General features: G+C 62.4%; 2 protein-coding genes across 3 annotated transcripts; one reads left to right on the top strand and one right to left on the bottom strand.

The window, feature by feature from the left end:
- Positions 1–258: 258 nt before the first annotated feature.
- Positions 259–7,832, bottom strand: DERL2 (derlin 2). 2 transcript variants are annotated; one of them, XM_029082449.2, is made up of 7 exons: positions 7,694–7,832; positions 4,267–4,332; positions 4,090–4,163; positions 2,325–2,418; positions 1,498–1,693; positions 1,239–1,329; positions 259–793 (listed from the first exon to the last, which is right to left on the bottom strand). In XM_029082449.2, the coding sequence occupies exons 1-7, from the start codon at positions 7,784–7,786 to the stop codon at positions 688–690; spliced, it is 720 nt and encodes a 239-aa protein (XP_028938282.1). In that variant the 5' UTR covers positions 7,787–7,832; the 3' UTR covers positions 259–687. The 2 variants fall into 2 exon arrangements, with proteins under 2 accessions (XP_028938282.1, XP_028938283.1); XM_029082450.2 differs by having other exon boundaries at positions 2,325–2,424; positions 4,156–4,163.
- Positions 7,833–8,110: 278 nt separating this feature from the next.
- Positions 8,111–12,461, top strand: MIS12 (MIS12 kinetochore complex component). Its single transcript, XM_003430412.4, has 2 exons — positions 8,111–8,168; positions 11,147–12,461. The coding sequence occupies exon 2, from the start codon at positions 11,174–11,176 to the stop codon at positions 11,792–11,794; it is 621 nt and encodes a 206-aa protein (XP_003430460.2). The 5' UTR covers positions 8,111–8,168; positions 11,147–11,173; the 3' UTR covers positions 11,795–12,461.
- The last annotated feature ends 1,506 nt before the right edge of the window (positions 12,462–13,967 follow it).

The following is a 13,967-nucleotide window of genomic DNA, read 5'->3' as shown; positions in this document are numbered from 1 at the left end:
TCTCAAGGGCTACACCTTAGGCGGGCAAACGTGGAGTTACGCCTGCCGGACGTGAACCCGCCACGCGGCACCGCCAGCCCGGACGGCGTTAAGGATTAGCGCCGATCGCCCGCCGGGCTGGAATAAGACAGGGTGGGGCCCAAGTACGGTGTTTCCAATCTTCCTCTGATAAAAGGCTGCGGGGGAACAGAGCAAGCGGCTACTTTCTGGGCAGCTCCGAGCTCATTTCTCTTTTAAAGGACTACACAGAGGCTTTCACCTGGCGAGAGAGATACTCAGTTTTTATTTTGCCCTCTCCAAGACCTCTGCACCCGCCGTCGTCCGAGAGCCCGGGGAGGGAGAAACCCTTCCGCGTCCTGTCTAATTCCAGTTGTCCTGTGCCCGGGCCGGCCTCGGTGGGCAAAGTTTGGCTTCTCTGGTTCTTCGGCCTCGCCGCTTCCCTTCCCCGGGGCCGACGGACGGCTCTGTCCAAGAGGCTCCGGCAGACCGACGGCCGGGGAGGAGGCCTCGGGGCCCAACCCGAGCTCCGGTCCATAAAGTGCTTCTGGGATCCGACGCCGGAGAGCCGTGGAGAGCGTCCGCGTTTCCTCAACGGAGGGTCCGAGGCGCCTCCCCCCGCCCCCCGGCCACACGACGTCCCGCCTCGGTCCCGGCCGGGGAGCGGGGCCGGCTTCGGGCGCTGCCGCGTTAGCCCCCGAGGCGCTGGCCTTCCCCCCACGCGAAGCCCCCGGGCCGCTCTTCGGGGAGTGGGTTGTAGTTGGGATCGTCATCCGCCGTGTCAAATATTGCTTTCCTGAGGTTGGGGGGAGGAGGGAGAGAACCAGAGGGAGAGAGGCCGTGGTTATCAACTAGCCCCCGGGCAGTCTCTTGGCCAACACGACACCCTGGGAAGGGGCCAGCCTGCCCGAGTGCCACCCGGACCCCTGGGTCCAACGGGGGCGTGTGCGGAAAGGACGGAGAAGACGCAGCCTCCCGGCAAATCGCTCTTCCCACCTCCGCTTCCACACGGGCCCCATTCACCTGGAGGGACTCACAGCCTGACCGGCGAGGCTGTCCGCGGCCCTACCTGAATTTCCACTTCCCGGGGTCCTCCCGGCCGTCGCCGCTGCTCTTCTTGGGGCGGGGGGAGGGAGAGGGCGGCCGGGGGGCCGGGGGGCCGGCTGGTATCCACCCCCACCCCCAGGGAGGGGGCTTCTCGTTGCGGGCATTTTCCCCTAGCGTCGCTCGACAACACTTACAAGAAAGAAGGAGTCCTGAGAATCCGTCCTCCCCCGGGCTGATTGGGGAACACGTCTTCCAGGAAAAAGTAGACGTGGCCCACGGCGATCCCTACGGACGGCAGAGGAGCGAGGGTCCCGATCCGTGACGCCCGGGGGACTCCCCACACCCGTCCCCCGCCCCTCTCGGATCCCGGCCCCGCGGCCCTCTCGGGAGGCGAGGCCGAGCCCCGCCGGCCGGGAAGGGGGCCCGGGGGCGGCCCGGAGCGTGAGCGGTTACCTAGGAGGTCCACGATGATGGAGTTCCCCAGGAGCAAGGAGAAGCCCATGAGCACCCAGGGCAGGAAGGGGGCCTGGAAGTTGAGCAGCCCGAAGAAGTTCATCCGGACGTAGGGGTTCCTCCGGCTCCACACGTACACCAGCATGATGGTGAAGGCCTGGCCCAGGAACACCAAATTCACGAACAGACCGAAGAGCTCGGCGCCAGGAGTTAAGGAAGTTGGCCCCGGCGGGACCGGCTTTCCCGGGCCGCCGGTTGCCGCCGATCTGGGTACCCGCGGACGTGCTGGCTTTGGGAAGAGGAACGTGCGATTTTGCCAGCACTGGATTCCAACGGCCCGACTCTTCCCGCCGACGCCCCCGGATGCGCTGGCACAGGACAGTTCGCACCCCGAGGCGAGATCCACGGTCCCGGTCCCCCACCACCTGATTCCCCCGACATAGCCCTGCGCTACCGAGAGGCCCCCCCCACCCTCCCAACTCTTTGCTTCAGGAAGCCCTCTCAACAGCGGAGAGGGGCCCGAGGAAATCTGGAGTCTCCTCGGCCCACGCTTCCCTCGGATTATCCCGTGGACTTGGTTTCGCCCCCTAGACCGTAAGAGGGTGTGGGGAGCACATCTGCTGACCCTGAGGGGCCCTCCCGAGAGCTGGGTCCGGGGCTCTGCGCGCAGTCAATGCGACCGACGGGGAGAAGGGGGCGCGGAGGAAAGGGGCTGGGCTTTAGGGTGGGCACCGGCTCGGCTTTCCGGCGGCCGCGCGGGAAACCCGGCCGGATGGAGGACGGCGGAGCCCTCGGGCATCCCTCTCTCCCCCCCGCCGAAAGGATACGGTCATTAAGAATCCACCGAAGAGGAACATAAATACAAAGTCGGCCGTCCGGCCCCGGAAAGAGCCTTCTTCCAACATCCGGCAGTAACGGTATCTGAGGCTTTCAGTCAGGGAGGAGAAAAAAAAAAAAGGACGCGCTCGGGAAACCCCAACGCGCACGAGAAGCCGGACTGACCCGCCGAGTAAAGCTCCTTTCCCTTCGGCAACCGACGTTCGCTGGGCCCCACCGTTCGACCGGGTTGACGCCCGCGGTCCCCGATGGCCGGACCGAGGTGAGGGGGAGGTCCCGCCGGGGTGGCGGCTGCAAATCACCGCGGCTTGAGGTCTTCGCATCAGAGTTAGCCAGAGCCACGGGGTGACCGGGGGCCCGCCGTGCTCCACCATGAGGGGCCGGTCGCTTCGGGGCTCGAGACCCGTTGTGTGTCCAGAGCCCCGGGGGGGGGGGGCGGGGCGCTCCGGTTGCCGTTTCCGAGAAAGGGCCAGGCCCGGGCCCTTCCAACTGATCTGTGACCTCAAGGTCAGGAGCCACTTGGAGCCCCACTTTTCCCGTCCACTTCCTCCGTCCCAAGCAGACACAGCCGATAATCGCATCAGTTTACGTTTTCCTTTCTCTTACTTTCAGGGCTGCGGTGTGGTGCGGTGTGTGTTTTTTCATTCTCACCTCCACGTGATCCCCGAGTTCCGGCATCGATCTCTCCCGGTAGCTTCCGGCCCCAGAGGACACTCACTATTCCTTAGCCCCCGTCCTGTCCTCTCCCCGTCAGGCCCCGCCGGGAAAACTTCCCGGGCGCCACCCCCTCCCTCCGGGAGCCGCTGGGAGGCGGGAGAGCCGGGTCCCAGAGATCCCCGGCCGGCTGCGGACTCGTCGGTAGACGGCGACACCCGTACGTGCCTTTCCCGACTTCCTGGGGACCAAGCGAGGCAGCCGACGTGACGGGGCGCCCGAACTGACGACCCATTCTCCAATCCGGTCCAATACGCTCTGGACGGACCTACGTTCTCCCCCCGTGAGGGGACCATCGGCCTCCGAGCGGGAAGATCCCGAGCCCGGGAGTCAGAGGACTTGGGTTCTAATCCCGGCTCTGCCAAATGCTTGGGCCAATCACAACTTCTCTGGGCCTCAGTTTCCTCAAACGTAAAAGGGGGTTCTCCCTTCCCATTTTAGCCTGCGAGCTTCTTATTGTGCAGGGGCTGGGTCTGACCCGATGATCTTAATAATAATAATAACGTTGGCATTTGTTAAGCGCTTACTACGTGCAGAGCACTGTTCTAAGCGCTGGGGTAGATACAGGGTCAACAGGTTGTCCCACGTGAGGCTCTTGTATCTACCCCAGGGCTCAGAACGGTGCCTGACACACGGTCAGTGATTAAATACAATGATGATGATAATGACGACGACGACAATGATTCGGGTGCCATGTTTGCTGGAGAGTCCCGACCTCTGCCCTCTGTGGGGGACGATGATGGTATCTGTTAAGCGCTCACTATGTGCCAAGCACTGTTTTGAGCGCTGGGGGAGATACAAGTTTATCAGGTGGTCCCACGTGGGGCTCCCAGTCTTCATCCCCATTTTACAGATGAGGTAAGAGAGGCCCAGTGAAGTGACTTGCCCAAGGCCAACCGGCTGACGAGCGGCGGAGCCGGGATTAGAACCCACGACCTCCGACTCCCCAGCCCGGGCTCTTTCCACTGAGCCACGCTGCTTCTCAACCCGCTTCCGTTCCCTCCATCCGCGAAGGACCCGGGGCACCCGGGAAAAGGATACAGGAAAATCATATTAAATAAGAAATTGAACCCGACTGGGCCGAAAAAGAGGAAATTGGTGACCAACCTCCAGACCTGCCGAAGAAACAGAAACACGGGTGAGTCAGGCCAAGGAGGGGATCGTTTCGATAATCCGCCCGGCCGGGACGGACGGACCCACGCAAACGCCCCCGCTTACCTGGAAATGTTTAAAGATTAATTCGGGATTGAAGTACAGCTGGAAAGGGGTGATCAGCTCCAGTTGCTGCAACACAGAAGACCCGCGCCAAAAGCCCGGCCGTCACCACGGTGACCCGGGCCCACTGGCGAAGGACCGGTCAGCTCCGCGGAGCTGCGGGCGGGGCCTTCGTTCCGTCGGTCGGATTTCCTGAGCACTTACGGTGCGCAGAGCACCGCGCTAAACGCTCGGGAAGGCACGGCAGGACAATAAAACCGACGCATTCCCTGCCCACGATGAGCTTACAGTCTGGGGGGGGGGTGGTGAAGGCAACCTGGATGTGGGCGTGCGAGGACGGCACCCCCGCTCCACAACGGCCCGGCAGCGGATAAACGTCCCGCGTTTGAGCGGCGGCCGCCCGCCGCTCCTCCCTCGACTACTCTCTCCAAACCCCGGCTACTTCCGGACGCGTCCTCGGTCGCCGGTCAACCCGGAGCAACGTCGGGCGCTTACTACAGCGCTTCCTCTTGCTCCCACCGTTTGGAAACACCGACTCCCCCATTAGCCTGCAAATTCTCCGGGGGGCAGGGGCGGTGTCCGCACCGTGGGCGCCCGACCTGGACGTCTTGCATCTATTTACCCCGGCGGTCAGTACAGCGCTGAGCACACAGAAAGCGCCTGCACCTCAACTCTTACTATCATTCCTACCGGTTGACTGATCCTCCACCCCCTGCTCCTTCCTCTCCCCCCATTCCTCTCCAACCGCAGTCAAGACCCACATCGGTGAGTTTCTTAAACGCCGGTTTTATGCCGAGCACTGTACTGAGGCGCACGCGTCTGAGGAGGAGGGAGAACGGGCGTCGAATCCCCATTTTACAGATGAGGACGCTGAGACCCAGAGAAGCAGCGGGGCCTAAGGGGCCGGAGCGCAGGCCCAGGAGTCAGAAGGCCGTGGGTTCTAATCCCGGCACCGCCGCTCCGTCTGTTGTGTGACCCCGGGCAAGTCACTTCACCGGGCCTCAGTCACCTCGCCTGTAAAAACGGGGATTAAGACCGAGAGCCCCGTGTGCGACGGGGACCGTGGCCAACCTGCTTGGCTTGCATCTCGCCCACCCCCAGCATTTAGCACACAGTAAGCGCGAAACGGATGCCATTAAAAAAAAGAGGCGGGGGGGGAGGGAGGGAGGCACTAAAATCCCCACTTTGCAGATGAGGAAACTGAGGCCCAGGGAAGTGACTCGTCCAAGGTCACAGAGCACAAGGCGGCAGAGCGCCATCAGAACCCAGAGGGACAATCAATCAGGAGCCCGGGCTTGGGAGCCAGAGGGCGTGGGTTCTAATCCCGACTCCGCCGCTTGTCAGCTGGGTGACTCTGGACAAATCACTTGACTTCTCTGTGCCTCAGTTCCCTCATCTGTCAAATGGGGATTTAGACCGTGAGCCCCACGTGGGACAACCTGATGACCTTGCATCTACCCCAGCGCTTGGCACAGAGTAAGCGCTTAATGAATACCATCGTTAGTCTGCAAGGTCATCAGGTTGTCCCCGGTGGGGCTCACGGTCTTAACCCCCATTTTACAGATGAGGTCACCGAGGCGCAGAGACGAGACCCGTTTCCGGACCGTGAGCCCGTCGGTGGGGAGGGCCCGTCTCTGTTGCCGAACCGTACCGCCCGAGCGCTTAGTCCAGCGCTCCGCACCCGGTAAGCAGCGTGGCTCCGTGGCAGGAGCCCGGGCTTGGGAGTCGGAGGTCGTGGGTTGGGGAAGCAGCGTGGCTCAGTGGAAAAGAGCCCGGGCTTCGGAGTCAGAGGTCATGAGTTCGACTCCCGGCTCTGCCGCTTGTCAGCTGTGTGACCGTGGGCGAGTCGCTTAACTTCTCTGTGCCTCAGTTACCTCATCTGTAAAAGGGGGATTAACTGCGAGCCTCACGTGGGACGACCTGATGACCCTGTATCTCCCCCAGCGCTTAGAACAGTGCTCTGCACATAGTAAGCGCTTAACGAATACCAACATTATTAATCCCAGCTCTGCCACTTGTCGGCCGTGTGACCTTGGGCCGGTCACATGCCTGGGCCTCAGCTCCCTCATCTGTACAATGGGGATGCTGGGGGGGGGGGGGGGGGGAATACAAGGTGATCAGGTTGTCCCACACGGGGCTGACAGTCCTCAACCCCATTTTAGAGATGAGGTCACTGAGGCCCAGAGAATAATAATAAAGTTGGTATCTGTTAAGCGCTTACTATGCGCAGAGCACTGTTCTAAGCGCTGGGGCAGATTTACAGGGTCATCAGGTGGTCCCACGTGGGGCTCCCAGTCTTCATCCCCATTTTCCGGACGGGGTCACTGAGGCCCAGGGAAGTGACTTGCCCAGGGTCACCCAGCCGACGGGCGGCGGATCCGGGATTCGAACCCAAGAAGCGACCGGCCCGAAGTCACCCAGCCGACAAGGGGCGGGGGTTAGAACCCACGACCTCCGACTCCCCGGCCCGGCCCGCTTCCCCACGGTCCCGATGAAGTCCGCGGGGGAGAGCGCCCGGGCTGGGGAGTCAAAGGTCACGGGTTCGAATCCCGCCCCCCCCCCCCCCCGTCGGCTGGGTGACCGTGGGCAAGTCGCTTCGCTGGGCCTCAGTGACCTCATCTGTCAAATGGGGATTCAGACGGGGGAGCCTCACGTGGGACCACCTGATGACCCCGCCTCTCCCCCAGCGCTTCGAACGGTGCTCTGCCCATGGCAGGCGCTTCCCGCCCCCCGACGTTATCATTATTCTCTCTCCCCTGGCGCTTGGGAGTCCGAGGTCGTGGGTTCTAATCCCGACTCCGCCACTTAATAATAATAATAATAATAATGTTGGTATTTGTTAAGCGCTTACTATGTGCAGAGCACTGTTCTAAGCGCTGGGGGAGAGAGAGGCGAATGAGGTTGTCCCACGTGGGGCTCCCGGTCTTCATCCCCACTTTCCAGATGCGGTCACTGAGGCCCAGAGAAGTGAAGTGACTCGCCCCCAGTCCCCCAGCCGACGCGCGGCCGAGCCGGGGTTCGAACCCATGACCTCCGACTCCCGAGCCCGGGCTCTTGCCACTGAGCCACGCTGCTTCTCAGCTGGGTGACTCCGGACAGATCCCCTTACTTCTCCGCGCCTCGGTTCCCTCATCTGGGGATTTAGACCGTGAGCCCCCCGGGGGTTTCCCGGGGGGCGGCGCGCTGTGCTAAGCGCTGAGGACCACGCTGGGCCCGCGGGAGGCGCTTCCCGTATCGCGATATAATAATAATAATGAGGGAAGCGTCGACCGATAGGGTGGGGGGGGGGGAGGGGAAGGTGAGAAGGCAGGGCCGGGGTGGCTCCCGGCATGCTTTTCGGGGTGGGCTCCCGGCATGCTTTTCGGGATGGCCAAGCCGGTCCTCCCTCAGGGCGGGGGGTCGGGCCTGGTCGGGGCGGGCGGCCCCTTACCACGGCGGCCGTGGTGAGGACGCAGGCGGTGGTGTAGGCGCGGCTGACGGGGGGGATCTGCAGGTACTCGAGCCTCAGACTGTGGTACGCCATCTTCGCCCTTCCCCTTCCGCCCTGCCCATCTTCCCCCCCCTTCCCTCCCCGCTCCCGGCCGCGCCCAATCAGCGCCGGCGACCCCCCCCGGCCGCGGCCAATGGGCGACGCCGACGCTGCGGCGGGGCAGCCAATGGGGCGCCGCCGGGAGGTGAGCCAATCGCCGCGCCCGGGCCGCCGGCGCCGGCCAATCCCCCGCCGGCTCCCGGCCCGCTCTGCCCGGCGTTGAAAGGGAGGCGGGCCTAGAGGGGAGGCGCCGTCGCCGATTGGTCCGCCGGCGGGGGCGGCGCTCCTCATTGGACGGAGCCGGGAGCCCCGTCCCCCTCCCCCCGCCGGGGCCGTTACCCGGACCGGGGGCCGAGGCTTCGGCGTCGCCTGGACGGTAAGGACGCGCACGCTTCCAGACGGATGATAATATAATAATAGAAATAATATATGAATGAGATAATAATCATCTCCTGTATCTCCCCCAGCTCTTAGAACGGTAATAATAATAATGTTGGTATTGGTTAAGCGCTTGCTAGGTGCAGAGCGCTGTTCTAAGCGCTGGGGGAGAGACAGGGTCATCAGGTGGCCCCCACGTGGGGCTCCCAGGCTTCAGCCCCATTTGACAGATGAGGTCACTGAGGCCCGGAGAAGTGAAGTGACTTGCCCAAAGCTGCCAAGTGGCAGAGGCGGGATTCGAACCCATGACCTCGGACTCCCAGGCCCGGGCTGTTGCCACCGAGCCACGCTGAGTAAGCGCTTAACAAATACCAACGGTGTTGTTATTAGTTATAATATGATCATAATTAAGTGTTGTATCCTAATTAATTACTTATTAATAAGAACGTTGGGTTTTATTCGTTTGTTTTTGGCTGTCTTCCCCGATTAGACTGTGAGCCCGTCAGAGGGCAGGGATTGTCTCTCTCTGTTGCCGAACTGTCCAGTCCGAGCGCTTAGTCCAGTGCTCTGCACAGAGGAAGCGCTCAATAAATACGATTGAATGAATGGATGGACGGATAACCCGCTGACCCTTTATCCCCCCCCCCACAGCACTTAGACGCAGCGTGGCTCAGTGGCAAGAGGCCGGGCTGGGGATTCAGAGGTCGTGGGTTCGACTCCCGGCTCTGCCACTTGGCAGCTGCGTGACGGTGGACGAGTCACTTCACTTCCCTGGGCCTCAGTTCCCTCATCTGGAAAATGGGGATGAAGACGGTGAGCCTCACGTGGGACCACCCGATGACCCTGTATCTCCCCCAGCGCTTAGAACGGTGCTCTGCACCTAGTAAGCGCTTAACAAATACCAACATTATCATTATTATTATTAGAACTGTGCTTGGCACGTAGTAAGTGCTTAACAAATGCCATCATCATTATTATTATTATTATAATGTTGGTATTTGTTAAGCGCTTCCTCTGTGCCAAGCACTGTTCTAAGCGCTGGGGAAGATACGAGGTAATCAGGTCGTCCCACGTGAGGCTCACAGTTAATCCCCATTTTACAGATGAGGGAACCGAGGCACCGAGAAGTGAAGTGACTTGCCCCCCAGTCACACAGCTGACAAGCGGCAGAGCCGGGAGTCGAACTCATGACCTCTGACTCCGAAGCCCAGGCTCTTTCCACTGAGCCACGCTGCTTCCCTAACATCGTTATTATTATTATTATTATCCTATTATTATGTAAGCTCATTGCAGGGAACGTGTCCACCAGTTCCGCTGTACTACATTCTCCCAAGCGCTGCGTATCGTGCTCTGTACATAGTAAGCGTCCAATAAATACCGTCGGCCGAGCCCCTGACGGCGGCCGACGGCGGGGCCGCTGCCTCCTGGGGCAGGTAGTCCTACGCCCCGCTGACTCCCGGCTTTTGCCCACTGACCGAGACCCTTAGGCGGGCAGGAAATGGGCACAGAGAGGCGAGGTGACCCTCCCAGGGACACACAGCCATTTGGTCGGAGAGCCAGAGGGAAAGTGCCCGAGAGTCACCGTAAAAACAGGCTTCCCCGCCTTTATCCGCGCGCGCGCGCGCTGCGCTCCTCGGGAGAAGCTGGGTGGCCTAGTGGAGAGAGGCAGGGGACGGTCTCCGCTAAGCGCTTACTGTGTGAGCGACGCCGTTCGTACCGCCAGGGTAGATACAGGTTAATCAAGGAGACTCCCCTTCTGACGGAGGAGGGAGAACAGGTATTGCCTCCCCATCTTGCGGTCGAGGAGACGGAGGCCCAGGGAATCGGTCGTTATTTATCGAGTGCTCCTGCGTGCGGTGTTCGGAAGAGTCCGGCACAACGATAGAACAGATCCCCTGCCCGCGGCGGGCTCACGGTCTAGAGGGAGAGATGGATATTAATAGAAATAAATTACAGCTACGGACATAAGGGCCGGGGGGCAGGGGCGGTGAATGAAGAGCAAGTCGGGGTGATGCAGAAGGGAGCGGGAAAAGAGAAGGGACTTCGTGATGCGGAGGCGAATGGGCCACCGCCGGAGGTTCTGGAGGAATGGGATGTTTTGGTAGAAAAAGGATTCGGGGAGCAGAGTGAAGTAGGGACTGAGGCGGGATAGGGTTAAGCACGTGGCTGGTCGGAGAGGAAAAGCCGGATTTTTCGCGACGTGGTGAAGGCGGAACCGACGGGATTATGTGGTAGATCGAGTAGGCGAGGTTAATAATAATAACGTTGGTATTTGTTAAGCGCTTACTATGTGCAGAGCACTGTTCTGAGCGCCGGGGGAGATACGGGGTCATCAGGTGGTCCCACGGGAGGCTCCCGGTCTTAATCCCCATTTTACAGATGAGGGAACTGAGGCCCGGAGAAGTGAAGTGACTGGCCCACGGTCCCCCGGCCGACAAGGGGCAGAGCCGGGATTCGAACCCGTGACCTCTGACTCCCAAGCCCGGACTCTTTCCGCTGAGCCACGCTGCTTCCCTAAAGTCACCCCGCGGGCAGGCGGCGGGGCAGGGATTGAAACCCAGGTCCCGTGGCTCCCAGGCCCGTTCTTTATCCGTGCCGCTTCCCGCCACTCGCCTGCTGTGCGACCTTAGGCAGGAGCCTCCGCCTCACTCCAGCGCTCAGTACCGTGCCCGGCACGTAGTAAGACTTAACAGATACCGCAGGATAAAAACAAACTTCTCCGTGCCGCAGTTTCCTCATCGAGGGTGAAATACAGATTCTTCGTGCCCCCCCCCCCCGTCCCCCCCCCCGCCGGGAGTCCCCCGGGATTCCGGGACCGTGTCAGACCCAGCGCTCCCGAGGAACGCTTGGCTACCGACGAGCGCTGGACGAACACCGTCATTATCACCGTGGTCATTACCGTCATCGTCGCTGTCGCCTCCCTCCCCGGCCCGAGTTCGCCCTCCTCACCGGTTTCCCGTCTCGATCCCCCCCTAGCCTCCCGGCGGCGTCCCGGCCGCCGAGATGTCCGTCAACCCGATGACCTACGAGGCGCAGTTCTTCGGCTTCACGCCCCAGACGTGCCTGCTGCGCATCTACGTCGCCTTCCAGGATTACCTGTTCGAGGTGATGCTGACCGTGGAGAGGGTCATCCTGAAGCGGCTGGAGGCCGCGCCCGGCAGCGGGGTCAGCCCGGTCCAGATCCGCAAGGGCACGGAGAAGTTCCTGCGCTTCCTCAAGGAGCGCTTCGACGGCCTGTTCGGCACCATGGAGACGGTGCTGCTGCAGCTCGTGCTCCGCGTCCCCGACCACGTCCTGCTCCCCGAAGACCGGAGCCACGCACGCCACCCGCGCGGCCCGGAGGAGCTGGCGCGGCTCCGGGAGGAGGCCGACCGGCTGCGGGGCCGGTACGAGGCCGAGGTGCGCGCCGGCCGGGCCCTCCTGGCCGAGCTGGAGGAGCAGCGGGCGGCCCGGGCCGAGCTGGAGAAGACGCTGCGCTGGTTCGACGGGCTGGAGAACGCCTGGCGGGAGCACGGCAGCGGGGACCCCCGGGAGAGCCTGGCCTTCCTCATCCGCAGCTCCGACAGGCTCCGGGCCGTCGTCGGGGATGTGGAGAGGAAGGGCCGGAGGCTCCACCTGTCCTAACGTGCCAGCCCCCGGCCCTTCCCTCCCTCCCTCCCCCGGCTGGGCCTTCGCCTCACCCGGCCCTCGGGGGCCGGTGGGCGAGAGGGCGTGGGTTTCTCCCGCGAGGAAGTCCTTTCCCGTTCGAATTCTGACCTGCTGGCCGTGCTCAAGTCCGGAGTGATGGGGGCTGCCCGCCCCCTCGGGTCACGGGCTGGGGCGGACGGCTGGCCGAATCCCGGGGCGGGGGAGGGCAGGCGGGCGGGAGACGCGGGAAAAGGCTCGGAGCACGGTGCAGGAAAGCTCCCGGCGGGGCCGCCGACGGAGAGGGCTCTCGGGTCCACGCCGGGGGGTCGGAGGGGAAGATGGACCGAGGGTCTCCCACGGAGATCCAGTTTTCTTTTCCCACGGAGACGAATCAGGAGAAGGCAAAACCTCCCGGGCCCACCCGCCAAATCACGCCGCACCTACCGGCTCCGGATCCTTCGGCCTCGGCCTCCTCCCGGGGCTTTGCCGGGAACCCGAGCGGTAGGTGTTTGATTGAGTTTTGCAAAGATTTTTCCTCTACCCCCCCCCCGGTTATTCTTTGTAGGCTGGCTCACGGAAGAAGCTAAAGTGTGGGAAGATAGGTTCATTTTTGAGTTGTGAACTGCAGCCTTATTATTAATAATAATAACGGTAATCGTGTTTATCTAGTGCTTATTCTGTGCCGCGTCTTTGGGTGGATTCGGCCTAATCTGGTCATAGCACCTTCTCCCTCCTCCAGAGGTTTCGCAGTCTCACCCGCCCCATTTCGTAGATGAAAAAACCGAGGCCCGGAGGGGTTAAACGACTCGTCCGAGGTCAGGCGGCGGGTCCGTGGCCGAACGGGGATGAGCACCCGGGGATCCCGAGTCCCAACCCGCGGGCTCTCCCTCCTGGACCGCACAGCCTTGGAGGTGGAGGTGCTGGGTGTTAAACTTTGACTGAAAACCCAGTTAGCCTCGATCGCCGGGTGCCGTGTGTGTCACCAGCTATAGGGGTTTGAAAACCCAACGAGACCCCTTCGCCTTTAGCTCCTTCGATTCCGCCGGGAGGGGCAGAGCGCTGAACCGAGCGCGCGCGTGGGCGCGATGACATTAAGCGCCCCCGGCCCCGACGCGGGAGCCGTCCCCCTCCGCAGCCGGCTCCCCCAGAGCGCGGGCTCTCCCCCTCCCGAAGGGCCCCGGGATCAACGGAGGGGGCCAGAGCTCGGTGACGCCGGCCGCTTCCCTGCCCGGAACGGTTACCCTCTGGTGGGACAGACCCATCCTTTGGGTGAAAAAGCCAAATCCGTTCTTTTTTTCTCCAAGCCCAAGGCTTGGTTTTGTTTCCAGGCAGGTTCACCCTCCGTGACCCACCGTTCAAAGTCTGCCCCGGCTCGGGGCCCATCCAGCCCCGCCGGGCTGCTGGCCCCGGACCCTCTCCGAGGGACGGGGGGAGGCTGCGCCCTCGGCCCCTTTTCTGCTTCTTCCTCCCCACCGCTGGCTGCCCCGAAGTTCCTTCTCCCTCCCTCTCTGCCACCGGTCCGGAGCCCCAAACATTTTCCCCGTCCCCCACGCTTGGCTGCTCCCGAGTTGTGACCCGGGCCTTCTCCGGCTATTAGATTTCTCTCCATTAGATGTCATTATCCCCCCTGTGTCGGCGGCAGATGGAGGAGACTTGGTGTAATTCGGGGGAGGACGACGCGGGGGGGGGCGGGCGCGGACGCCAGGCCTCTGCAAGCGGCCCGTCTTTCTATCCCCTCGTCCTCACCGCCCGCCCGGCTCCGGATTCGTCCGGAGCGCCCTGTCGTCTGCCAGTCTGCCCACTGGGGACGAGGGACTCTCTGCCAGGGAGGAGGAGGAGACTTCCACCTGAAGCCCCTTGGAAAGCGCTCAGTACAGTACACCGCACGCAGGCGCTCGATAAATACGATGGAACGAACGGGACCAACAGCCCACAGGTGCACCCGTAGTCTCCGGGGACCCCTCCCTCCCACCTGGAAGCCGTTTTAGCTCTCGGCGCCCGCCTCCCCTGCTAGACGGGAGACCCGTCGAGGCCGGGGATCGTGTATCTTAACCACTGGCCTCTTCCCCCGCACTCGCTCACTCCGGGGGTTGGACCACGCTAGACGCTCGGGAAATAGTAGCGATCGGTTGATATTCGGTGCTCATCATGACCCCTGTCCCGTTCTGAA

This window comes from Ornithorhynchus anatinus, chromosome 17 (assembly GCF_004115215.2).
Source record: "Ornithorhynchus anatinus isolate Pmale09 chromosome 17, mOrnAna1.pri.v4, whole genome shotgun sequence".
In the NCBI taxonomy this organism is placed as follows: Eukaryota; Metazoa; Chordata; class Mammalia; order Monotremata; family Ornithorhynchidae; genus Ornithorhynchus; species Ornithorhynchus anatinus.
The sequence above is the reverse complement of the archived record's forward strand: the minus strand, read 5'-3'. Positions and strand labels throughout refer to the sequence as shown.

Coding starts and splice junctions, on each gene's coding strand:
- DERL2 (XM_029082449.2), bottom strand. CDS start 7,786: ATGGCGTACCACAGTCTGAGGCTCGAGTACCTGCAGATCCCCCCCGTC. Junction 4,333..7,693: donor TCCTCACCACGGCCGCCGTG/GTAAGGGGCCGC, acceptor TCTGTGTTGCAG/CAACTGGAGCTGATCACCCC. Junction 4,164..4,266: donor TAATCTTTAAACATTTCCAG/GTAAGCGGGGGC, acceptor TTTCTTCGGCAG/GTCTGGAGGTTGGTCACCAA.
- MIS12 (XM_003430412.4), top strand. CDS start 11,174: ATGTCCGTCAACCCGATGACCTACGAGGCGCAGTTCTTCGGCTTCACG.